At 42.7% G+C, this 27370-nt stretch overlaps 2 protein-coding genes and 1 pseudogene across 2 annotated transcripts; 2 read left to right on the plus strand and 1 right to left on the minus strand.

Annotated features, from left to right (window-relative positions):
- Positions 1-1233: 1233 nt before the first annotated feature.
- LOC139443813 (uncharacterized) lies at positions 1234-8213 on the minus strand (annotated as a pseudogene).
- Positions 8214-17303: 9090 nt separating this feature from the next.
- On the plus strand, positions 17304-20991 carry LOC139441988 (proton-coupled folate transporter-like). Its single transcript, XM_071222740.1, has 4 exons — positions 17304-18801; positions 19780-19863; positions 20278-20434; positions 20842-20991. Exons 1-4 carry the CDS (start codon positions 17304-17306, stop codon positions 20957-20959), a joined length of 1857 nt encoding a protein of 618 aa, XP_071078841.1. The 3' UTR covers positions 20960-20991.
- A 1471-nt stretch (positions 20992-22462) lies between these two features.
- Positions 22463-26010, plus strand: LOC139444424 (lysosomal proton-coupled steroid conjugate and bile acid symporter SLC46A3-like). The gene is made up of 4 exons (XM_071225411.1): positions 22463-23984; positions 24116-24199; positions 24559-24715; positions 25890-26010. The coding sequence occupies exons 1-4, from the start codon at positions 22463-22465 to the stop codon at positions 26008-26010; spliced, it is 1884 nt and encodes a 627-aa protein (XP_071081512.1).
- The last annotated feature ends 1360 nt before the right edge of the window (positions 26011-27370 follow it).

A 27370-nucleotide genomic window follows, 5' to 3' on the forward strand; every position in this document is an offset into this window, starting at 1 on the left:
TTTCTTTTTGAAACATGTTCTGCCAGAAATCATTTCACGGAAAATTGAGAAAGCAAGACCAAATACTGAGTGTGACAACGAGGAAGCTGAACATGCTGAAAACAATGTTTGGTGTTTGTGTCAGCAGGAAGAGTATGGACTCATGATAATGTGTGAGGGTGCGAACTGTTCATACACTTGGTTTCACTATCCATGTCTCAGCATTCGCAGAAAACCAAAAGGAACTTGGCTTTGCCCAAGCTGTGTGATGGGCTGATTGGTCAAAATGGTATCATGGATACTCCAACATGTATGATTGCACCTAAGAATGAACACATTCATCCTAATTACTACTCTTTGTCTTTGAAATCGTTTGTACAGCTCATGTCCTCAAAAAGTTATACTTTCATTTGACAGCTATTAAGTTAATGCTAAACATGCTAACTGCGATCGAAGAATTAATAAATCTTGCTCTTGTATGTACCAGATGTACCGATTGTCATGATGTTACGTTCTTTTGGCACTTAAGTCTGTAACTAACTGAATAATTGTTATGTATGGATAAGAAAACAAAGTAACTTGTTGTGATTGCATTAATGTATTACAATCATTGTAATAATTTGTATTTTTCTACAAATGACAATATTACAGTGTGTCAAGGCCCATGATGATCCAGGGTAGAATATGTCTTCAGCAACCCATGTGTGCCTTAAAAGGTGGTTGACTTGGTCGATGAATGTCATTGTATCCAAATTGCATGTATTATGGATTAATGCTCGTGATGTCAGTCACTGGATTGTCTGGTCCAGACTCAATTATTCAAAGGCCGCTTGAATATTGTTGAGTGCATTTAACAACAAACAAACAAATACCACGAAAAAGTGTGACTAAATCGGTGATGTATTTCTTCTCTGGTACATTTAAACAATGATGGTTGGTTGGTTGGTTGGTTGTTTAACGCCACACTCAGCAATATTCCAGCTATATGATGGTGGTCTGTAAATAATCGAGTCTGGACCAGACAATCCAGTGATTGATATCATGAGCATCGATCCAAGAAAATTGGGATCTATGACATGTATCAACAAAGTCAGCGAGCCTGATCACCCGATCCCGTTAGTCGTCTTTTATGACAAGCATAGTCACCTTTAAACTATGAACTGTGACCATCATGTAATTCACAAACTAGCATTAGTCATAAATGATACATTGTTACCATGGTTACAACTTCATCAGTATGACTGATCAGTGATCTCATTCCACAAGTGGAGGAAGTAGATTGGTGATGGCACTGCAGATGGTGATTATATTATCAGCATGAGGCACCATGTTGATCTTCATTGTTGTACTTAGAATTTTATAGTTTTTCAGTCTTTCAATGGCCCTCTCGACATGTATCCTCACTCTTGACAATCGTCCAGTTTCAATCTCTTTGGGGCTAAGTTGTGCCTTCCCTTTCGTAAATGCTGGAATAGCGAGCTGCGCTCCACGTGCAGACAGATCACCAGCTATCAGAAATCCACGGTCGGCTAAAACCAAATCCCCATGTTCCAATAGTTGCAAAAATCCAGATCGTTGTGTGATGACCTTGTCAGATACCCTGCCACCAAATGCTCTTGACACAAACGTTATTGATCCATTTGGACATATGCCTATAAGAACCTTGACAGTGTTGTGACTTTTGTAGTTTGACCAGGTCATAGCCCGAGCTGTAAAATTACCGGGTCTCTCAATAAAAACTTCAAAACAGTCAATAATCACTCTGCATTGTTTCTTAACAGTTCTTAATGACCTTGGGCATATACTTAACAACGTCTTCTTTCTCAGGCCAGTGAATGAAACAGGCCTGAGAATGAAACAGGTCAGCTTCTGTGCTAATGGCGGCAGGGCATTGTTCAACAGATCACTCACATGCTGTTTCGAAACACTAAATCTGTAGGCCAAGTCCTGATTGACTCATCCTAATCTTAGCTTCATCAAGACAAGCATCAGAACACTGGCAGGTCGGAGTTGCATCGATGTAGGTAACACAGACGTGCAGAACTGAACCAGGAACGCCAGTGTAGAAAACAGTCCTCACATCTTTCTTCTCACCTGCAAGAATGGAATCTCCAAACTTATTCTGCTCAAGCTTTTCTCTGGTATCTCTCAACTCTTTCTGTAGTGTTCCCACTTCTTCAAGCAGTTGCTTATTTTCTGTTTGAAGTCTAAGGATCTTTTGTAGACATGTGTCATGGATATCTGTCAATAGAAAAATTATTTGTATGAGGTAACTGTTGAAGTGACATACTTGAAACCTGGATTGTTTTGCACCTTGAAAATATTGCAAGTGTCTATCAAAGTCTAACTGTCTAGAAAGTTTTGCGATGCCCTATTGATGAGATAACAAGAGATCAAAGCTACATCTGCATGTGTGATTTCACAAGTAGGAACTGTTGTGATGAAATGGTAACTCAGTGTCATTTAAAGAGTTTTAAACTGTAGATACATGTGTTGTTGTAGCTGATGAGGAAGGATGGAGTAGTGTTTATCTAAGATGTAAGACTGGCAGATGTGGCAGATTAGTGACCAATTCCTGAGTAGACCAGTGACATTGAGTGACAATGTGTAAGTAAGGAAACAGGATGTGAGGGATTATTTTTATAATCATGCATTGTCTTGTTTGACAATGTGTTGAAGGGAATATAAAATATATGCATTCTTACATCTTTTGTTTGTTGTTGGTTTGCAAAAAGAAAGCGCCATGGACCTAATGCAATGTATGTCACTTGCTGTTTTTGTATTATTTTCCTGTTCGAAAAACATTTCAGATTTTCAGTATCGGTCTTAAGTATGTAATCTGGATTATGAATCAATACTCTCCACATCAAATTTATCAAATTAAAGGTGTTTTTCTTGAAGACTAGTTTTGTCCCATTATACAATAAAAATAACTAATTTACTAAAATCAGAAAATAGAGGCAAAAGCGTGAATACAAGGTATACCTGAAATTGTTGAGGGTCCATTTTCTCTTTCCTCCTGCCTTTCTGGTGTGCGATTCATGGTCGCAGTGTTCAATGACAGTTCGAGGAGAATGGAGGAAGCATCTTCTTTTTGGGGAAGGTCAATCTCCTTTTGCACTCTGTCGTCAACCCGCCTTTGGGCTCGGTGAAATCTTTCCCTTTTTGCCTCAGGGGTGGTCAGGGATGTGGAATGATATCCCATATTCAGATTTGGGACATAGTCAGGATTATTGAGTTCAGAGCTTGCAGAACCTATGTACAAAAATGAAAACAATGTGAAATGGGACACACAATTAATTAGACAATAACCTGGCATTATAAAGAATTAAGATGAAAATTGGAACTTTTCGGATGACTTAAATAAATTTATGGAAATTGAGGCTTTTTATAAAATAGTTAATATGTAACAAATTCAAATTAATAAATAATATTTTTATATGAATTAATATATATATATTAATATATGAATAATGTAATTTATTGGATAAATATATTAGGTAATTGATAACTAATAACATTATGAGGATGCAACAATTTAACGTTGGTGATCGAAAACAAGACAATTGTCATTTACACGGTTATTTACTAAGGTAACTTTCGTCGAACATTTCAACTGTATTGATATAGGTTGAGTATTAATCAGTCTTATACCTGATATGAAATGATCCCCGCATACACGATCCCCGCTGTGTTCCGGCGACCAGTGTTTTCGATTGATTGCTTGTAACCACTTCTGTCGTCTGCCAGTTTCAGTCGGTATACGATGAAATTTCACGCCTGAACCTTTCTTAAATCGATTCGCGCAACCCACCACTACACAAGAAATGACCATCTTGTCGTAATAATGAGCATCAAAAGCAAAAATGAAATCGGGAAGTGTTGTTACGTATCCAAAGTCAATGATCAAATGTGTAGACATTGTTTGACTGACTGATATAGAAGATTTAACGTGCGCTTTCCGACTGTAGCGTATTTCGCACACGGGCCTGGCCAGACCATTTAGTGTATTCCGAAAAGGGTGAAAGTGGTGTGTGCAACCCAAGAGGGGGCTTTTAAGGGTTGCTTAATTATATTGAATTTTTGGAATAAATGCCGAGGTGGGTGGAGGAGGGAACTAAGGGAGCCGGGTGAGGTGGGTGTTTGTATGTTTATTGGATTTTGGATTGGTAGATTAATTAGTTTTTAGATGCGCTTAATTAGGTCTGTTTTGATTAGGAATACGTCTAGGGCCTTGAAGTTTTCTAGTTTATTTTGAGGGTTTAGTATTTCATCTAGAGTAGGAACCTTATTTAGATTGAGGGTGGTTTGTAGTGTGGTTCTGTGTGTTTTGTAGTGGGTGCAGTGGATGAGTGCGTGTTCTGTGGTTTCTGGTTGTTTGCAGTGGGGGCAGTTGCCTGTGGTGTGCCTTTTAAGTTTTTTAGGTGGTTATTTATGTTAGAGTGTCCTGTTTGGAGTTTTGTAATTGATCTGTCAATTTTTTTTAGGGGTGTAGGATTTTAGGTTTGGCTAGTGGTTTTCTGAGCACTTTTTTGATTTGGCTATTTGTGTTTTGATATTGATTATGCCATTTTTTGGTTATTTTTTTGTTTGTTAACACTTTTAATTTCTGATTTTGAGATGTGTAGGTTTAGGCTTCTTTCTGGTATTTTGAGAGATAATTTAGCTGCTTTATCGGCGCTTTCGTTGCCGTAAATTACTACGTGGGCGGGGATCCACAAAAAGGTTATTTGTTTGCCTGCTTTTGTTAGGTCGTTGGAGCTTTTAAGTATTTGGTTTATTAATTTAGGTCGTTTTTTGGTATTTTTGTTTTGGAGGGCTTGTAGTCCACTAAGGGAGTCGGTGAGAATTAGGATTTTATTGTTGTTTTTAGATTGTTGGTTATGCAGGGCTGAGGCCATGCCCATAAGTTCGGCCGTGAATATAGATTGGTTGTTAGGGAGTCGGTAAGATTGTGTGGATATAACTGGTTGTGTGGTATGGACTCCGAAGCCTGTGTGGTTGGAGATCGGGTCTGAAGACCCGTCAGTGTATATGTGACACCAATTTGGCCAATTTTCGTGTATGTATGCGAGTGTGGTGGTTTTAGCTATGTGTGGGTCGGTTTGTTTATTTATTTGGTTTGCTAGCGTTGTGTCTATTTTGGGTATTTTAAGTTTAGGGGTGAAGATATTTGATTTTTTGCAGTTTTGTTTAAGATTTTGAGTTTGGTGTTCATTGAGGTAGTTAGTTATTCTTTGGGATATTGGGGTGAGTAAGGGGTGTTTGCGAGCTAGAGCTTGGTTTCTTGGGCTAATATTTTGGTTAATTAAGTTTTGGATGAGAGGGTTTGTTTGGGACGCGGCCCAGAAATTAAGGCTTAGATGTTCCCTGCGTAGATTTAGTGGCATTTCCCCTGTAAGTGCCTGAAGTGAGGTGTAGGAGGTGCCATGTTGGGTGCGTGTAATTAGTGTAAGGGCTTGGTATTGTATTGAGTCAAGTTTTTTAGATAGAGAGTTGTTTAGGGTATTGTATATGGCGCAGCCGTAGTCTAGTTTTGATCTAATTAGTGCTGTATAGAGTGAGAGGAGGGTATCTTTGGAGGCTCCCCAGTTAGAGCCGGTGAGACATCTTAGTGTGTTAAGGTCTTTGCTGCATTTAGTTTTTAGGTTTTGGACATGAGCCTACACGTGAGGTGTTGATCGAAAATGAGTCCTAAGAATTTGGTTTGTTTAGGTAGTGCTGTAGCCTATTTTTAGTCATAAGTTCCATTATTTTGCAGAGATTTGAGGTTAGGGAGATGGGCCTATAGGAGTTAGCCTGATCTGCTGGTTTATTTGGTTTAGGTATTGGGATTACTAGAGCTTCCTTCCACGAGGAAGGGACCTGTCCGTTTAGGTAGACTAGGTTGTATAGTTTAAGTAAAGTTTGGAGTAGTTTGGTAGGTCTAGGCCAGGGGCTGTTCCTTTTTTTCTATTGTTTAGTGCGTGATTAGGTTCTTCTAGGGTGTAAGGCTGGTTTATTTCTAGGTTGTCTTGTCTGTTTTCTTTGGAGAATTTGGTTTCTTTTTTCAGTTTATCTTGGAATTTCTTGCTGAAGTTACTGTTGCTACTAACTTTAGAGAAGTGTTTGGCTAGGTTGTTTGCCTTTTGGGTGGGGTTAGTTGAGTTGTTTATATTGGGGCTTTTTTTTGTGCCGTTTGATGCCTCTGATGGCATGAATTTTGCGCCACACCTTCCTAGCGTCGGTGTGGTGGTTTAGCTCCTCACAGAATTGTTTCCAGGTTTTGGTTTTAGCAGTTTTAACTAGGTTTTGGACTTGGTGGTTAAGTTCATGGGCTGTTTTGAGATGAGAGGGGTCTCGTTTAGCTCTGTTGAAGGCCGATTTGCGTTTTAGTCTAGTTAGCTCTATTTCCTCATTCCACCAAGGGTCGGTGGGTTTTCCTGGGTTGGATGATTTGAAGGGGATTGCGGATTTGGCTGCGTTGATTATGAAGTTAGTTAGGTTTTGACAGAATGTTTCGGGGTCTTTTGTTTCTAAGTCGTTTAGATTAGCTTGGTTGCATAATTCTTGGAATTTGTCCCAGTTGGCGTTTTTGTACTGAAATTTAGGTTCCTGTTTAGGGGTTTGATTTGGTATTTTTAGATTTCCTAGGGTTATATTTATGGGAAAGTGGTCGCTGCCTAGATGTACTGGGTGGACGTCCCACATCAGACTTTGCTAGTAGGAGGACTAAGTTGTTTAGTTTTTTGCTTGCTTCGTTTTGGTTGAGTGTTTTTCTATGGCTTTTGGTTTTAGGGGCTGCCAAGGTTAGATCGTATATTTCCTATGAGGATGTGTACTCGTCCTCTTCTGTTAAATTATCTTTAGTTTGGTCACTCTCTTCGGTGGTGGGTTGCATGCTGGGTTTGGGTGTGAGAGTCTGAGTGGTTTCTGTAGTTTCCCTGTTGACTGGATGTTCGGGGGGTGCCTGTAGGGTTTGGGGTGTTGTTGCCCTTGTGGGAGTGATGGCTTGTGTTGAGGCTGGTTGTGTGGTGGTCGTTGTGCGTTGGGTTTTGCTTGCGGGTGTAGATGTGGTAAGAGGGAGAGAGGCGGGGAGGGTGGGTGTGTGGATTTGTGGGATGTGTGGGTTGTTTGTTTCGTTTGCGATGTACGCGTCTTGCTGATTTTGGTCCCATGCGGAGCCTGGGTATACTGTTGTGCATGCGTGAGTGTTGCTGTTTGGGGGTGGTGTTGGTAGTATTGGTTTGTATGCTTGCAGTGTGGGTTTTTTGGTTTAGATTTTGGCCGTGTTTATGTCTATATGTTTGTTGGCCTGTTGGGTGAGTGATAGTCTGTGGGGGCATTGGTTGGAGAGTGATGAGTGTTTTATGGATTTGCAATGGATGCACCAGGGTGTGCATATGCCTGGGCAGTCCGTTTGGGCACAGTTTTTGCATTTAGCTTTTTTTGAAAGTACATTGATTAGCGGTGTGATTATATTGTAGGCAATTAGAACATTGCTTTACTTGCTTGATGTATGGTTTGACCTCTAAGTTATGGTTAGCGCCGAAAGTGATATGTTTGAGGGCTTCAGGGTGTTTAGTTGTTTTTTTTAAGTTTATTATTACAATAGGTGTGGGGAGGGTTTTCCCGTTTCTGTTTAAATCCTGCGGAGGCTAGTTATTTGTGGTTGGGTATGGATAGTGTTAGCTTCTTGGGCGTATATATCGAGGTCCTCGTCGGTTTCCCTTGGGTGCAGTCGAATAACTCCCCTAGTGTATATTTGCCAGTTAGGTTTAGAGCTATTTACGGTGAATTGGAATATTTGTTTAATTTTAGTTGCTGCTATGTAGGAGTCCTGATTTGGGAAGATTATCTGATATCCTTTGAAGCTACGTTTGATGTTTAAGTAGTTGATTTTTTGTTGCCTTAGCCACATGCCTATTTTATTTATGGTTAGTGTTGGAGCTAGTTGTACTGAGGGGGTGGCCGAAAAAAAGTAGAGGGCCCACGTGGTGATGAGGGCTGCGGGTGAGAGGGTGTGTGAGGTAGGTGATGCCGATGCGTCTAGTTTGCGTTTTTTTTGAGTTGCATGCTTGGGGAGGTGGGGTGCTGGGTTGAGTTTCCATGTAGGAGGCTTGAGGGTCTTGATCGCCGTAGCCTGTGGGGATGAGTGAGGGTGTTGCCCTGTCGGAGGTGTTGTGCGCCTCCGCAGGTGTAGGGGATGTAATGTCAGAGATTTCGCTTATCTCGATTTGTCTTTGGTCTGCCATGTTGGGATTGAGATTGTATAGGATGTGTGTGTGTGAGTTGTGGTATTTGTGGGGTTGTGGATGGAGTGTTTTGGAAGGGGTGAGTAGTGTTTGGGTGTTTTTTGGTTGTTTAGGGTTTGTGAGTTGTTTTAAGCTTTAAGAGATTAATTAGAGGGCTTGTGTTTTGATTTGAAGTGTTTGTCTTTGGTTAGGTGGGCTTTGTGAGTGTAGTTTTAGGTTTGGGCTTGGGTTTGAGCGTTGTTTAGGAGGTATAGGTTGTTGTGAATGGATGGGTGAGTGGTTATATAATTACCTTTGAAGTTCTCCCTGGGCTTGCTATCAGCGGTGCTGTGCGTTGGCTTTGGGAGGCTTGGAGAGGTGTTGCTCGCTTGGAGTACAAACTGCAACTGGTGGACATTGTGTGGTTCTCTCGTGTTTATGTTTACCTTCTGCCTACCGGAGGTTCTCAGTGCGTCACGTGATCAAAACACTGACGTCACAGTGGCTTTTCCTATATTATATTTATTGAGACGTATTGTTACACACGCGACAGTAACCTATAGTTACTGCTATTTGAAACACATCAAAATGACGTGTCGTTACCTTATTCTAGACCCGTGAAGATCCAGGGTAAAATAGGTCTTCAGCAATCCATGGATGTTGTAAAAGGCGACTATGCTTGTCATAAGAGGCGACTAACGGGATCGGATGGTCTGGCTCGCTGACTTGGTTGATACATGTCATCGTATCCCAATTGCGTGGGTCGATGCTCATGATGTCAATCACTAAATTGTTTGGTTCACGCGCAATTATTTTCAGACCACAGTCATATAGTTCGAATAATGCTGAGTGCGGTGTTAAACAACATGAAACAAACAAACAACGTTCTACGTTATTCGATACACGGTAACGTAAACAAAGAATAAATAACAAGAAATATTTTGTCACGTTTCGTCAATTAATGACAACGTTTTTACTGTGCAACAAGCGAAAATTGATATTAATCTTAAACATATTTTATTGGCTAAATAGATCGTGTGAGATTTGATGCTACCTTATATCTGGCTTGTCTCTGTCTGATTCACTGTAGATACTTGGTAGTTTTTAATCTCAATGAGAGTATCATATTGTACCTTATGCTCGTCCTAAAATGAGCTGTTGTTATTCTTGGTAACCACATGGCATGTCTTGTGATTGTATGTTATCATACGCCGTTGAACGATGCTCATGCTGTCCAGGTAGGTTTCTTCTTGCCTGCCTAGGGGTGGTCGGGTAGCCTAGTGGTTAAAGCATTCGCTCGTCACGCCTAAGACCCGGGTTCGAATCCTGACATGGGTACAATGCGTGAAGCCCATTGCTGGAATATTGCTAAAACCGCCGTAAAAACAAACTCACTCACTCTTGTCTGACTTGACAACAGACTGCCCCTCAATTGAGAAAATAATGGACGTAAACATATTTCCTGGATAGTTTCTCCAACGCAATGCAAAATTGTACGACATTGGACAAGATACATTGTGAAATTACACAGCTATGCACCTAGACCCAATCTCATTTAAATCAGATCTTAGTTCTCGCTACCGCCAAACAAAGATCTGAGGACATCTCATTACGGGTCACGACAGACCGACCTTTTGCGAACTTTGACCGACCAATTGAATGACTGACGTCGACATTAGCCAATCAGAAGGCAGCTTTACGACACAAGTTTTAAACTGGCGACTATGCTTCGAAACATATTTTGACATTCATTTAAAAGCATAAAAATAAAAACTGAAGAAAAGAAAATTCTGGAATGGCTAATAGATGGTCTAGATTGTATGAATATAGCCATTAAGCTCATAACTGTCGTTCGGAATACACGATATGTTGGTTTTTTCGAGGTTGCACGATGTAAAATCATACTGTCACTTTCATGATCTGATAAGCGACGCTCTGATTGGTCAGATGAAAGGTCGCTTTGGCGTGACCCGTAATGGGATATCCTCAGATCTTTGTTAAGCGGTAGCAGATCGTTGATAGGCTACCAGGTATAACCTCATATAATGTTTAATGTTAAATTTACACGGCACATACATACTTTTATTAGACGAGTGGCCGGTCACATGACCGCGAAACTGACTTTCATAAGTGTATGAACGACTCATTTGACATTTTTACGTTTTTCACGACAATCTGTTCTTGAAATGACGTTCACACTCCTGGCACATTAGAAAGTTGGGTTATTTCAGTTTGATGTGTCAGCTGAACGTGGATGTTTTTTGTTAGACCTCCACTTTGGTAAAATCCGCGAGCACGAGTATTGTGCTTACAACCAAGAATAATAAAAACATTACTATCTTGAGTATCTTAAGAGAGAAACTATCCTATGTGCTCAGTACGATGAGGGACATGGAGTCTGTTTTTCAATATTTTGATATTTCACTTACTTTTATCGTAACCTTTTGCAAATTAACACAATTTGTCATACAAATATGTGATAAAAAGGAGGGAGGGAGGGAGGAGGCAGGAGGGTGTGTGTCGATTGCGTGTGGAGATGATAGATCACTGAGACGGATTATACACAGTCTATGACCGAGCAACTTGTGTTGCTAGGTTGACGTCACATCCCCGAAGGATCTTGCATCTTGCAAGGGGCAAGGTCTCGTTCCACAAGGCGATCGTATTGTAGCACAATGACAGTCGTTCGTCTAAGTTAAAGTATGTGAGTGGCGATCACCTCAGCGCTACGATCATGTTGTGGAACGGACGCCTGAATTCTAAAGGTGAATCAACATGCACAGACATGGACGTGGTGTAGGAATGCAGGAAGCGGTCAGATGTCGATCTTGTTTGTTGTTTTTTTCTCTCTGGGGTGTGCATGTCGATTCCCATCCTAAAAAAGACAACACAACACTTCTTCTTTTTTTCAACTTTTTAATCCCCCGCTCACATGAACCAACACAACAAAACAAAAGCCACAGGAATAGGGGCGTCCCTGTGATTTTTGTGAACATGAACGTTTTTTGTTTTTTTTACCACTAAGGTGTAAACGTATGTACACTCCTAAAACACAGTGAAAAGGAACTTTGTCACTTGGGGGTGTGAACGTATGTACATTTCTACCACGCAGTGAACGTATGTACACTCCTCAAACAGGAACGTTGAAAGTCAGGTGCTCGTAGGTTCAGTGAACAAGTGTCAGGTCAATAAGGGCAGAAAGGTCGGTTCTTTTGCTGTAGGGTATGCGTCTGGACACTCAGTCGAAAGGCTGGCATCTCATCCACAGGAACAGAGGTAGACACCTTGGTATGAAACCATGCTAATACCGTGGCATCATTCTTGGCGGTGTCCTTCCAGTCCAACGTATCAAACACTTGATTAAATGTCCACCCACGCACGCGATATGTCAGCATGTAGAGACAGTACACGCCACACAACGTGCTATATCCATGTTGTAAGGGGTGTGTATTCCATCGTTGTTACATTACTTTTCCTTGATCTCGATACTAGATGAAAATACGACCTTTCTTTGATCTCGATACTGGATAATAATACGGACAACCCCAACAGTCGAGGACGTCAACTCCCCGTTGTATAGCTTGTTGCTTGTTGAAATGCTGCAATAGCCTCAGACTTGTTCTTAAACCAGCGTGGGCTCTGCGATAGGATCGTCTCCGATTCACCAGGTGGGTAGGCCACTATTGTCCACGAATAGACCCTTTAGACATCCACGGACATTGCTGACTGTTGGTCTGGCACTTCATACAGCTGTATCAAGACGACATCGTTGATCTCTCCTTTAGTGCTATGACTGTGACGGTGTGCGTGACTTCTCTCTTTTTATAGGAAAGGCACTGAAACCCTGCTTCCTGATTGGTCGACCACGCAGTGCGCTGATGGGTCCGTTCCAGCGCCTGGTCTGAGCCCCGGTTTTCCAAACTGGACAGACCGTTGTGTTTCTTTTCCATAGGAAATTGTATGGGTCATTGGAGAGAACGCACAACCCACTGTTCGACCCATCAGAGACCCGCACAGTGAGTGTGTGTGTGTGTGTGTGTGTGTGTGTGTGTGTGTGTGTGTGTGTGTGTGTGTGTGTGTGTGTGTGTGTGTCAAACAGAAAAGAAAAAGTAAAGAAAAAATAGATAAAAGAGAAAGGCCATGCTTGAAAGATCAGTTGCCTTGAAGGTCCACATGGTGTTCAGACTGTGGGAAACAGTTCACTAGACATGATAATATGGAGAGACATAGGAGACTGTTCCATAAACCTCTGCAACCCCGACAGGAAAACTTTTCTCCTCCGGGAAGATACTCTCCTCCACCAGCACCGTCACCGCCGCTGCCGTGTGTCAGTCAGCCAGAACACTGGATGACGTCATGTGATGAGGATGATGACTTCCCCTTTGACCCTACACCATCCTTTTACGTTGTTCATTGCAGGACCCACAGGATCAGGAAAAAGTTCATTTGTGAAATCATGTATGGAGCAGATGCATTGCCCTGAGGTATTGGATACACCACCCCATCTCATCGTGTGGGTGTACAGCAAATGGCAACCGCTTCATCATGAGTTGGAAGAGATGGAAGATCACTTAGGGATCGCTCTTGAGTTCGGATCGTGCCTTGCCCGAAAAAGGGGTGGCCCCACACTGACTCGTCATCGATGATTTGCTGGGCAACAATACGAAAGAAATGGAAGTGCTGAGATGGTTCACCAAGAAAAGTCATCACCGAAACACATCCGTGCTGTACCTCACTCAGAACTTGTTTGCCTAATCGCCGCAACATCGTACCATAAGTCTGAATGCTCACTACATGGTCCTCTTTAAAAATCCGAGAGATGCATCGCAGATCGACAGTCTGGCTCGCCAGGTGTTTCCAGGCAAAGTTACTTTTCTGCGTGAAGCCTATGAAGATGCCACCCGAGGGCCTCACGCTTACCTGTTCTTGGACTTGAAACCCAACACGTTGCAAGACCATCGAGTACGCGCCCGCCTGTTTTCGAGATCCGAGATGCCCATCGTGTATGTGCTGAACCTATGAGATGCCTCAGGAAACAGAAACACGCTCTGTGTCATTTGTGTGCTGCCGCTCCAGCAATGCGCAAAGCCATTCAAAACTTGCAATGACACGGTAAAGTCTTGAAAACGCTCATAAAAAAACAAGTACCTCTAAGCAAGAAACTTCAACATGGAGGAGGATTATTAGGGGGACTCATTCCTCTTATTGGTTCTGCCCTAGCCTCTTTGTTTGGAGAAAAGTAATAAATGGTCTGACACCAGGAAGGTTGGGATCAGTATGTGGTGTGCCACCATGAAGTACACACACAAGATGGTGTTGGTGCCTGAAGACACATTGAAAAGAAACGTCTCCAAAATTTGGAAGAGATGGACGCGTTGATGCAGAGGTCACAGCAGCCTTTTCACATGCGAGAACACGAATACAACCAACTGTTGCAACGCATGCTAGAGTTGCAGCGCCAACAGCACAACAACAACAACAATACCATCAAACCACTATAACCCAAAGTGACACCACCACCAACATGAGTGTCACTAAAGCCATGTCCAGTAAACCCATGAATTTGATGACAAGTTTTAAAAAAATCCCGACTTGAGTTGGACTCTAGAGGGAACCCTGACCGTGGAAGGGAAACCCATCCCTGGCACACACATGGTGGACTTGATCAACGATTTAGTGCGTCACCGGAAAACCAAAGAGGGGCTTGCAGGTTGGACCATTTTGAGTCACCATTTGGCCAAATTGGATTGGAAATCCTCAACGATGGCAATGGATGCAGTAGCAGCAGCAGCAGCAACACCATCCTCACGCCACACCAAAAACATCCAATACCCAATACCCAGTTCCCCCTTCCCAAGTTCTCCCCGCAAAGTCACAAAGAGAGAAGAAGAAGGATGCGGTGGCAGCTGGATCCACAGGCGTAAGAAGATGAGATGCCATCCCCACCTCCTCCGCGACAGGTGGATCCACAAGCGGAAGAAGAAAAAGATGAGATGCCAACCCCATGGTTGATGACCCCACCTCCGTCTGATACCAAACAGGACAGATTCATCAACAGGCGAGGTTCATGGATACCCTTTAGCACCACATAAGAAAAAAATATCTCTCCCCTCTCAATAAAAAGGTCATTCATGTACCTAGTGGCATCAGTCTGGAAGAAATGAAGCGACAGACCAAGACGCGACAGCGCATTCTTCCCTCTGCTGCTGAAGAGAAACAAAACAAAGGATTTCCTACTTCCCTTTGGACGGCCTGGTTGGAAAAAACCTACTTTCATCCTAAACATCCGGCAAATTTTGGAGGCTGGCGACCTTTTGTGGAAAGCAGCACGCATCCACGCTCAAGATGCAAAAACCAGTAAAAGCAAGAAGAAAACCATGCCATCGCAAAGTCAAATCAAGCGGTGGTACGCAAAGTACCTACACCTTGCACAAACCAGCCAGACGCTCCTTTCCGAGAGACCACTATCGTGTAGGAGGCGTCGATGAATTGTGGCAAGCAGACTTGAGTGACATGATTGCCTTTCAAGACGACAACCAAGGATTCAAATATCTGCTGTGCGTGATCGATGTGTTTTCAAAGATGGCATGGGTGCAACACCTGAAGGACAAGAGCAGACTCCCTGCTCAATTGCGAACAGACAATGTCAGAGAATTTGTCAACCGCCCTTTCCAGGCTCTCATGACGAAGCATAGCATTCATTTCTACACCAGTCAAAATCCTGAAACGATAGCAGCCGTAGTGGAACGGTTTCAAAGGACTCTGAAAAATAAAATGTGGCGATACTTTACACAGCATGGGACCAGACACTATTTGAAAGTCTTACCACATTTGGTCAAGTCGTACAACTGCCGTGTGCATTGGTCAGCGATCTGTGGACGTCCTCAGTCAGAAATTCGAATGTTAGACTACATGGAGGAACAACAACAACGGCAGCAGCGGAAAAGAAAGCTGAGGATTTTACGTGCGCTTCTGTTAATTCTTTCTCATTTACGAGCGCTTCGTATGTCCTCCCTCCTCCTCCTCCTCCCTCCTCCCCCCCTCCCTCCTCCCTCCTCCCCCCCTCCCTCCTCCCCCTCCTCCATTCCCCCCCTCCCCCCTCCCCCCTCCCCCCTCCCCCCTCCCCCCTCCTCCATTCCCCCCCTCCTCCCTCTCCCCTCCCTCTCCCCTCCCTCTCCTCCCTCTCCCCCCTCCCCCCTCCCCCTCCTCCGGGCGGGCGTTGTCATGTTGAAAGGTAATGCCTGGGCCATGACGACGCAAAAACGGTAGAACAACAGGGCTGATGATCTCGTCTCGGTAGCGCTGTCCATTGAGATTTCCCTCTACCACTTTCAAACGGGTCCTCTGTCTTGCTGTAATCCCATCCCATGCCATAACGCTGCCGCCCCCGAATCGACCTTCTTCCATGAAACAATGATTGACATAACGTTCACCTCGACGTCGGTACACTCGAATCCGTCCATCGCTGTGGCTGAGGTGAAAACGAGACTCGTCAGTGAATAGAACTAGTCCCCACTGCATGGCCGTCCAGCGTAGACGCTGTCTGCACCACTGTAGACGTGCTTGACGGTGGTTTCCTGTCAAAATGGGACGTCTGGCGGGTCTTCTGGCGACAATCCCTGCACATCTGAGGCGACGACGTACGGTTTGTGAAGATATTCGTCAAAGGCCAGGGATGCTTCTTCCAGTCACTGTTGCTGGCTGGAATCGATTCCGTAGGTGTGTTGTTCGAATCCAGTTGTCTTGTCGATTATTGGTTACGCGTGGCCTGCCACTCCGAGGATGGTCTCTGACTGCATTCGTCTGTTGCCAACGTTGCCATAAACACCAAATGGTGTTTCTGTGGACGTTAAATTGTCTTGCAACATAACGTTGACTTGATCCTGCTTCAAGCATACCAATGGCTCGCAGACGCTCATTTTTGGACAGGCGTGGCATTTCGTAATGTTGAATATTTGCGTAATTTTGTTGTTTTTCTGAGTGGTTGTTTTCAGCACGATGCTAAACAATGCATATGGAATCCCATTAACGCACATGTTTTTATACCCATTCTTTGGTAGTGAAATGTATGGGACTTGCATAAAAGTCAACTTTTGCATGGAATGCATGCTTTTCTGTAGCAGTTGCGTTTTTGTGACTTGATTCTATACATGTACTACACTATTGAAAACCAAACTTTACTTGTTTGAAAAATACACTAAAATATTGGTGTCACAGGAACTTTTGTTGTTGAGTATACTGTATATATACTCAACAACAAAAGTTCCTGAGACAGCTCATATATATATATATATATATATATATATATATATCATGGCAACCATTAGCATAAGAAAGTGGTCAGATGTAACATATGTTATATTTAGATTACACCTTCCTCGTAAAATACAAATTCGAGTACTTCTTCGGATTGAGTCCCATCCAGGATTCGAACCCACACTCTCAGAGTGAGGCACCTTATTGCTAAGACTCAATGGCAGCGACCAAACCTACTCATGGGATCCTAGCCAAGTTACACTTCTCAGAAGGGAAGACAAGTACGCTATCTGGACGACAGTGGTGGGTTTCAATTCATTAGAAAGTTCGGTGGCTGAAAGTGTTGGGTCGGTGACTTTAAGTGCTGTCTATTAGGTGCCTTTTTATTCTGATGTGACTCAAACCCCCAAAATGTGCCAGAGTTTGCACTTTACTAAAATGTGTAAATCCTAAATACAACTTATTTTACATCAACTGTAGAGTATTAATTAAGTTGGTCCAGACTGGAGTATTTAGAGACTGTCGTGATACGGCTCAACAATGACTCATTCATCATTACAGACGAATATATGAAGCCAACATTGACAAAACTAATATGATGTATCATATGTGAGAACAATTTACGTGTGCTTACATTATCTTCGACTCAGATGATCTAACATGTGACGTTGGTGACATAGAAAGCCCCTTTTTTAACCTTTGGTTATCTCACATGTTACAGTGATAAAACTGATTAGAGTGAGGGTAAGATAATGCTGGCATTTAGGATGAATGACTCATGAGTACTGTCCAGGGGCTAGCTGCACAAGATACGTTGCAATAATGATTCTGACTTGAACTGTTTCTTCCATAACAATGGATGAAAGAACGCCACTTCTTGATGGGTCTGCAAATAGGCCTGATGTAAGGGGTATCCTACAGGATGGGGAGGGTGATCCCCTTTTGATCAGGGCGTCCACTGATACTGAATTCAAAGGCAATATCATTGCTGATGTTGAAGTGAGGGTGAACGCAAGACCAAAGTCTGCTCCACCTTTGAGACGAACCCTCATTGTTAATGACGATGAAGACACAACGTCTGCACAGAGACATAGACCTAAGACAAGCATAGGCGACCAAGAGGAGATGAATGACGATGATTGGGTAGGCTGGGCCCTCAACAGGCAGAAGAGTAGGAACAGTGAGGATGAGGAGTTCCTCAACAAAGACACCAATAGGAAGGAGGATTCTTCCAAGACTCAGGTTATAAACCTGATTCTTATGAACATCATCCTTATCATCTGGTCTATAGCCATCCATATCCACAGTCCGGCATGGAGTCAGTATTTCTTCCATAGGTTGGAAGAAGAAGTGTTTGGGAATATGTCGCGTTCCTCTGACGGCAATAATTCGAGCTACGAGGCATCCTACTGTGAAAAACCATCACTCAACGCTTCAGGTTCAAACGGGACAAACTCCCTACAAGAAAAGGCCGAACAGCTCCAGACGACATGGAGCATAAGATTTACAGTCACAGGATGTCCTATTAGTCTTGTGAGTACTGTCCTCTTTAGTGCCTATTCGGATTACTTTGGTCGAAAAGTGTTGTTTTTAATTCCAATGATTGGCATGCTACTCAATTTTGCCCTGACAACCGCCATCATTCATTGGTCATTAAGCTTTTACATTTTATTCATAGGCTCTGTAATAGGCTCAATTTGTAGTTATGAAATATTCACTATTGCATGCTTGGCTTACATCGCTGACAATACGCCCCCTGAGGGTTCGCGGACCACTGGCTTAGTTGTGATGGGAATAACACAGACTTTAACCAATGCAGCCTTGTCTACTGGTGTTGGGTACTACATACAACTTGAAGGCTATTTCCTCCCAAGTGTTACTGCGATCGCAATTCTCCTGCTAGCAGTGTTGGCTGTTGTGGTCATCCTGCCAGAAAGTAAAAAGACGCCATCGTCTTCAGTGTTGAGGAAACAGAAGAAGAAGGAGAGGAAGTTACTTACTCCGTTAGGAGCCATAAAAAATGTTTTCGGTTTTTACTTTACCGAAGGTACTGTGAAAACTAGAATAATGTACTCAATTCTTTTGTTGGCAATGGCTTTTCACAAAATTGCAGCGAAAACTGGTAGCATCGGTACGTTATGGGAGATGACCTGGCCTTTATGTTGGAGTCCGGAGATGATGGGTTACTATGGGACCGGAGCCTCCATCTTTTCTCAACTGATAAAAATCCCTCTTCTGAAGCTGTATCAGTGCTGCTTCAACGACGTGCTCATCGCCATCTGGAGCAACCTCGCCGTAGTTGGAGCCAATATTCTGAAGGCATTTGCTACCAACAACTTCTTGATGTACGGGGGTAAGGAGCACATTTCTTGGATTTATCTAGCTTTCCAGACTCCTTATAGATTCCCGAACATTCGAACAGACTCGGTTTGTTTAGCTTGGGAAGTGAAGTGTAATTTGATCGACCGATGTTTATGGCTATTAAAAATCAGATGTACAATCTGATATTAAAGGTTCTTATTGACTGTGTTTTGGAACGTGATTGTTACGTGTACTTGTGCGAGTTATTTTTTTATTAGGAAAGAAAGTCTGACTGCATGCTCGTTCACGAATACCCTCGCTGCGACTCATAATAGTGAAGAACAAAGAAATCCATTTGTTGTCAGTCAACTACAAAAGATGTTAAAATGTAGTAAATTTGGCATACATACGCTCATGTCACCTCTCCTTTTGAGGAACTATTTTATTCCGTGATACAGGTTGTTGTTGTGTGGCTGTCAGAGTACACATTAATGTACACATACTAAATGCAATTGTGTGTACATTCTTCGAGGTATAAAGTAGTGAGTTCTTTGGCACTTTCATAGATTGAGGACCAAACTGGAGCATGTGATCCAAAGTGAAATAAAGCGACAAAACCCTTTCCATATCCAATAATAATCCCGTAGAAAGTCGATTGTACGATTCCGACTATATCATGAGCATGTGTTTATGAATTACTATCAAATTGTAATGATACCAGGTGTTCGCGAAAAGGTGAGTGTATCCTGCCCCGGTGGCACCTGGCACAAACACATGCAAAGGCACGTCAACTGTTCACCTAAAAGAAACACGGAACATATAGTACAAATCAAAATAGGGAATAGGGACTAACATTTTTTAATAAACATTTGTATTTTCTGAATTGGAACTGACAAATAACTTTTGCAAATTCTTCGAGTTAGTTCTCCGACTGATGTGTATTGTATAGTTTCTATTGCAAAACTATATGCGCACATTTGACAGTAATCGCATATAATAGGATGTTTATTAAATGTTAGTTACTTTTCAGTTGCAGCCGTCGGATCCTTTGATGTAGCTCTAATCTCCGCAATCCAGTCTATCATGTCAGCAATGGCCGGTCCTGACCGTCAAGGTAAAACTTGGATATTTTATCACACGCTAGGGCAAACTAGGTATTTAGATCACTAGTCAGTGTGACGCTAGATTGGTTGATCACATGCCACCTTAACGCTAGATTGGTTGATCATTTGGATTGGTTGATCACTTTTCTGGGTTACATGTAAATTGTTTCATCACATGTTAGAATAACGCTGATGAGTTTTCGCACGTGATGTTACGCTTAGGAATGTAATGACATTTGTTTCCTTATGACAACCTGTATAACCATACTTGACAATATACTTTGCATTGAACTAACACTTGTAAAATATTCAAGCTAGTTTTTGGACCGCTTCATAAATTATTTCATTCGATTGGACATATATCCCCTCTTCCCAAGCCTTCTGTGTATAAATAATGCCTAAATGACGTCATTGTCTTCCAACAGGTGCTTTATTTGGAAGTCTATCCATTATTGACATTATCTGCAGTCTGGTAGGGACGCCTGTCTTCAGTGAAATCTACCAGTACACTTTAAACATATTCAAGGGTGTGTCCTATCTGGTCGTGGGAGGATTTCAAGCTGTTGCCACCATCATGATTGTGTAAGTATTGTGGACTTGAACAGGCACCGACTATTATTTTCAAATGGAAATTTGTTTCCGTCAGTGAGGTTTGACCAGCAACATTTCAGTCAGTTATATCCTGACGTGTCAGCACAATGTGGGAGGAAATCCCAAAGTGATGCAGATCTAAGAGGTACACCCTTGGTGAAACCCATGAACAAGAGTATGATTCTGAAGAATATTCGGTATGGTACCCTATCAGTTGGAGTCAGGATGGACATGTCATGCCATCTCCATCCACATTATTGGCAAAGTAGTTGAAGCCTTTGCTCCCTACTCTGGTTCCCATGCCTACCTCAGTCGTATGCGAATCGGGCTCTTTCGCTGTGAATTTGAAATCATACAGTGGCCTTAAAATCATACTTATTGACTCATCTTTATTGCAGAATATATGCTGTTCTGAGTCGGATGGGATACCACACTAAGGTGGAACACATCAGTATCCATGACAACCAGACGGAGCCGAAGAGCACGACCCCAACGGAGGACGACGACCAGGTGTGATTACGTGTGATGAGGTTGCCCTCGGATCTCTATCGTACAACTGATCACAAGCCATGCATGAATTCATCCAATCACTCATCAAACCTCACACTTCCTTTATATATATGGTTCCAGAATGGTTCCTATTGTGGCGTGTTAGCTTAACATATGTCATAGACTGTAAAAGGCGACCATGATTGTCGTAAGAGGCGACTAAGGAGATCGGGTGGTCAGGCTTGCTGATTTGGTTGATGCATGTCATCGCATCCCAATTGCAATGATGGCAATCTCTGGATTGTCAGTTCCATACTCGATTATTTACATACCGCAATAGTACTGAGTGCGGCGTAAAACAACAAACAAACAAACAAACCACTGTTCATCTCAGCGAGCTTGGATATGCTGATGGCACAACCTGGGATTCGAACCCAAGATCAGCGGGTTTCAATAAGTGGTTTAACGCCTCCTTTAGCAATAATCCATCAGGGCGGAGACGCCTGTGATGACGATGAAACCTCATCGCCCCTCTGGCAGCTGAGAAACACAATTCAGGGATTTGCGGCGTTTCGGATCCATGGGATGTGTGGGGAATCCAAGGTCGCAGTGTGCTGTTATTGTCTTGAGGACCATATAAGGAAGTGATAGGGTAGTCAGGATCGGCTGATCAGAATCGTTGCTCGTACTTTCAGTCACTGGATTACCTGGATCAGTATTTACAGGCCATCGTCAATGTAGCTGGGATATTGCTTAAGTCTTAACATTTGACTGTGAAAATGAGCCAAAATATAGATTGACACAGTGTGATGTTATCAATACTGTCATTGAATTATTTGTTTATGATATGATATCATGACACTCGGATATGCTTTTGCGATGGAAATACTATAAACATGTACATATTTCACGTATTCGTTTTCTTTGAGTACTATTGGTATAAAACGTTTCTATTTTATTTGAGAAGAGTACTGCCAAGTTCTATCAGCGGGTCGTTGAGGCGCCATCGCTTGGTGTCACATAGTTGTAGCTTGATTCACCTGATTAAAAACCTTTGGCTGCCGGCACACGAACTTATCTGTGGCACACAACTTGTCAACACCCACCCATGACCTATTAAATCCCGAGTAAATCAGGAAGGAGCAAAGTCAGTTAGTGGGTTATATGACATATGACCAACTTCAGATTACCACTGGTCTGACCTATCGCATGACCGGCAAGGTATTGTTTCAGGACAAAGCTTACACTTCCTTCAAAATCAAAGTTGCAATTATCATGAAGACATGAGTCGTGTAATAGCTGGCACAAAATATGTCATTTTATAATTCACGTTTACCATGATGCAAATGTTCTTCGGCTGGAAGTCTTTAACCATGGCTAACAAGAGATAATGGGATCAGTTACACACACGGAGAGGTCATTAGACAGGTGACGTATATGACATATCATATCAGCTATATGATACCTGACATAAACAGAACAACACATCTGTAGTAGATGTAACACATACCCACATCAGCAGCAGCAAAGATGGGCGAGAGGACACCCCTACTGGGAAGAGATCTAGAAAGGACTCCTGGCGGTAAAATCCAATTCTCCGAGTCCACAGAAGACTGCGATCCACTCAATCGTAGACAGATATCCTGGGACAATAGCATCGCCAGTGTAGGAGCAAGGGATGTCAAGGATATCTATGTTAGAGTCAGAGCAAAGTCGGCACCACCGCTCCGACAATCGGCAGAATCAGATGATAGTGATGATGGATGGACTCAGAGCTGGAAACGCCGAAGACCCCAAACAAGCCTTGATGAAAGGACTGCGATAGACCCAGATGAGATCTGTAGGATCCTCAATAGGCAAAGGAGCGGTGGAGGTGAGGATGAGGTTTTCCTGGACAAAGAGGCGAACAAAGGCAAGGTCACTGCCAAGGTACAGGTAATGAATTTGGTGTTGCTGAACATTATTCAGATCATCTGGACCATTGCTAACCACATGCACGCTCCTGTATATTCACAATACCTTTATCGACGAATCCTGGATGAAGTGCTAGGTAACAGCACACTACCGTCAGGGCACAATTCAAGTACCTTGAACGACACTCAGTGCTATAAACCCTCCAGTAATGCGAGCGACTCTAATAGCAACAGCGAGTACTCTCTTCAAAAAGAAGCACAAAAACTTGCATCTGAGATGAACATGTACTTTTCCTTGGTCAGCTGTGCGTTTTCCCTAGTCAGCACCATTCTATTCGGTGCCTACTCGGATTATTTTGGAAGAAAGATGCTGTTCCTGGTGCCCTTGATAGGATATTTGATAGATTGTATTCTAGTGACAATAACCATACAATGGTCTCTGGACATCAGAATATTTTTTCTAACAGCAGTCCTAACTGGCGTTTGCGCAGCCGAAATTTTCGCCATTGCATGCAGCACATTCGTTGCCGACAACACGCCACCTGAAGGGTCTAGAACCGTTGCTCTTCTTGTGACAGCCGTTACCGAGTCACTGACGGGGGCCGCGTTGTCCACCGGCGTGGGCTACTACATACAACTTCAAGGATTCGTCCTTCCTTCCCTCACTGCAGCAGCCATCCTACTGCTCAACATACTGGCTGTTGTATTCATCCTCCCCGGGAAGAGAAAGGTAGCCGCCGCATCCAAACTACGGAAGAAGAAACTCGAGGAGAAAAAAATTCTTACTCCCCTTAAAGCTGTGCGGAACGTGTTTAGCTTTTACTTTTTCGAAGGTACAGTCAAACTGCGAGTAATGTTTTCTTTGGCATTGGTTGCATATTTCCTCCACGAAATTGCAGAAAAGACTGGCAACATTGGTACACTATGGGAGATGAACTACCCTTTCTGTTGGGGCCCAGAGATGATGGGGTACTATAGCACGGCATCCTCCATATTCGCTGAGGTAATAAAACTCCCTCTCTTGAAGCTGTTTCAATGCTGCTTCAACGATCGGTTCATCGCCATTTGGAGCAACATCGCCTACACAGGAGGAATTGTTTTGAAGGCATTTGCCTATGACAACTTCATGATGTATGGAGGTGAGCATGACAAACTATTGGCCACTCCGTTGGGAGAACAGGGCCATTACTTGTCTTTATCACATTTAATACAGCGAGGACATTTTACTTTATCATTCTTTTTGACAATATATCATATTTGTTTATTTCAGTGGCCTTCATATCGGCATTTGATTTGTCAGTTTCAACAATAATTAAATCCATGGTATCAAGCATGGCGGGGGCTGATCGACAAGGTTTGTATCTTTTTTTTGGCAAATTGAAGACCATTCTAAGCATGCGTTTTCAAATATTGTTGGCAAAGAACATGCTATATATTTGAGAGTAATTCTTTTCAGGTGCGACCCGTGAAGATCCGGGCAATCCATGCTTGCCGTAAAAGGCGTCTATGCTTGTCGAAAGAGGCGGGATCGGGTGTTCAGGCTCGCTGACTTGGTTGATGCATGTCATCGTATCCCAGTTGCTTGGATCGATGTTCATGATGTCAATAACCTGATTGTCTGGCCCAGACTCGATTACTTACATAGCGCCATAATAAAACTGGAATATTGCTGAGTGCGGTGTTAAATAACGAACAAACAAACAAACTTTTCAGGTGCTGTGTTCTCAAGCCTATACATTACCAACATCATTACCTCGATAACTGGGACGCCCATGTTTAGCGAGATCTACAAGTATACGTTGGACATCTTTAAGGGAGTTACCTACCTTGTTTCTGCGGGACTTCAGTGCACGGCCACCATCTGTCTGATGTATGTAGAAGCATTTCCTCTGCTGTATAAGTACATCATTTCATGGAAGATATGTATTAACATATCAAGAAACCCCAATTGTCTTGAAGCCCCGCTTTTCGACGGTTACTGTTGCGTGAGTGAGTGAGTGAGTGGGTTGGGTTTAACGCCGTTTTAAACAGTATTACAGTTATATCACGGCGTGTCAGCTTAATGTGGGAGGAAAACCTGAAGTGATGCGGGTCTCAGACGTTTACCACTACGGGTATGGTGCAGACAAACCTAGAAATATAAGCGGGGCGAACTGGGATACGAACTCACAATCATAGGTTTCTGGCGTACCCAAGGGACGCTACTCTGCATGGCGAATCGCGGCGCTTTAGACGACTGGGCCACCCGTGATCCCTACTCTTTACATGCATGTATATACAAAGGGACAAATATATACAACTGCTCCCTTCTAAATCCGTAAACAAGGGGCGATGGGGTAGACCTGTGGCTAAAGCATTCGCTCATCGGCATGGGTTTGATTCCACACATGGATACCTTGTGTGAGGTATACTCCTTATTACCCCTGTCATTTAATGGCGCAAATTCTTTAAAAGCAGCGTTCAACTTCAACGACTGATTACGTTGTTCTGAACGAGTTCCCGGTGAAGGGTTTCCATGTATGTAGTTATAGCTGTTGTGTGTGGTAAATAATTTATTCCATATTCTGTACACAGTTAAACCGGTACAAGCTAAAATGAATAAACAATAACAATCATAAGTTAAAATGTAAACAAACAAACAAAACAATAAAAAGTGAAAATAAATATAGAACTTACAAATGACAAAATAAAAACTTACAAATACTGTGGACTTTCCACTCCCATAATAAATCCTTTGCAATTCCTTTTAAATCTTCAATGATTTCCTTTGAATCCTTTCAACATGTCTGTCTTGGGAGAACATACGGTATTGAATGATAGGAAGTAACTTTAAAATCAGGAAGATACCCTGAGCATTCTGACACGGATTTTTAACCAGGAAAAAAACAAAAATACCAGAAATGTAGTAAAAAAAGAACATAAGTTAAAAATTTAAAATACCAAGCTGAACTGAATGAATTTCTTTGAATAAAAGAATAATATACTAGAAAAATAAAATGTCAAAAAAGAAGTAACAGAGTGATGATCGTCAATTCTGGTTGCAGTGGGTTCGCTGTGCTCGGCAAGATGGGGTACATGCAACAGACGGAGATCATCAACATACAGGACAACAAGGAACCCACACCAAGCACATCCACAGCAGCAGAAGAAGATTCGAAAGTTTAGAAGTAAAAATACCCGATGGTTTGAGACGAAACGTTGAATGCATTTCGAATGATTTACACAAACGCTATCTTGTTAATTGAATTTGTAACATGTTAAACACTGGCAGCTGGGTTGTTGTATACTCCCTGGGGAGCTGAGAATGAAAATCTAGTGCACACTGATCCATTGACCAGGGTAATAATGGAGCGCTTTGAGCATGCCCCTGTGTTGTGTGGAGTGAGTGAGTGAGCTGGGTTTAACACCGCTTTTAAAAGTATTCCAGTAATATCACGGCGTGTCAACTTAATGTGGGAGGAAAGCCCGAAGTGATCCAGGTCTCACACGTTTACCACTTCGGTGAAACCCACAAGCACAGGTATGGCGCTGACAAACCTAGAAACATAATCCGGGCGAACCGGTATTCGAATCCACACTCATAGGTTTCTGGCATGGCCATGGGACGCAACTCTGCACAACAAATCGCAGCGCCTTAGACGACTGGGCCACCCGTGCCGCCGTGTTCTGTGGAAATATAGCGAAATATGAATTGAATAGTAACTCTTGACATCATAGACCCGTACCGACTTGATTCTAATATTTTTTTCTTATTCCAGAATGACTCTACTTGTTCCAGTTCAAGGAATGCCTTGTGTCTGTACAGTTACAACTATGGGGACGGAGCTTCCAGTACAACCTTTAAGCAACGGAGGATGTACCCCATGGCCATGTCCGCCAACATCACTGAGAAACAGTCATGGGTAGCGCCGTGAGAACAATGTTTTGAGGTCAATGTATTTTGTGTTGAATGTCTTCCGATACCTGAGAATATTTGGGAGGTACCAAACTTAACCACCCTGTATTCAGGGAGTCGTCATTATTTAAATACAGGTACATATTTAAAAGCTTGTGTATTATATTAACATTCTAAAAGATGTTGTACATGGTGTTGATATATGGAAGGAATATGAGCGAGACAAGATTGGGGGGTGAGGGTGGAAGTGACGGTGGAGGGATGAAGGAATATGGACAGGAAACGATTTAGTGATTATTGTGAGGAATCAGAGAGGGGGGTACCAGGGTACCAGGTGATTGTCGACGCCGGGGAATAATTCGGCATGTAATCATGACACCGATGATTTTGGCGACGTAAAACATAATATACACAAGAATGCATCATTTTAAGCACCCACAGGGCAATTCTAGGACTACCGCACAAATAGAAACACTGCAGCATACTGCCACTAGCATTTGCTTTACTGGCACCAATGTCCATACATCTCATCGCCCGTACATATCAACATAACACATGTTAAACATCACATTTGGGTTACTTTCTTGACAATTGTGTTTTCAATGTTACCACGGACAATGAAGAGGGGTG

This window comes from Haliotis cracherodii, unplaced genomic scaffold (assembly GCF_022045235.1).
Source record: "Haliotis cracherodii isolate W230 unplaced genomic scaffold, xgHalCrac1.p SCAF_5, whole genome shotgun sequence".
NCBI classification, from domain to species: Eukaryota; Metazoa; Mollusca; class Gastropoda; order Lepetellida; family Haliotidae; genus Haliotis; species Haliotis cracherodii.

Bases quoted from the DNA above. Each gene is read 5' to 3' on its own strand.
- LOC139441988 (XM_071222740.1), top strand. From the start codon at position 17,304: ATGGATGAAAGAACGCCACTTCTTGATGGGTCTGCAAATAGGCCTGAT. The intron at 19,864-20,277 runs GTAAAACTTGGA...GTCTTCCAACAG, and splicing joins GGCCGGTCCTGACCGTCAAG to GTGCTTTATTTGGAAGTCTA. The intron at 20,435-20,841 runs GTAAGTATTGTG...TCTTTATTGCAG, and splicing joins GTTGCCACCATCATGATTGT to AATATATGCTGTTCTGAGTC.
- LOC139444424 (XM_071225411.1), top strand. From the start codon at position 22,463: ATGGGCGAGAGGACACCCCTACTGGGAAGAGATCTAGAAAGGACTCCT. The intron at 23,985-24,115 runs GTGAGCATGACA...TGTTTATTTCAG, and splicing joins CAACTTCATGATGTATGGAG to TGGCCTTCATATCGGCATTT. The intron at 24,200-24,558 runs GTTTGTATCTTT...CAAACTTTTCAG, and splicing joins GGCGGGGGCTGATCGACAAG to GTGCTGTGTTCTCAAGCCTA.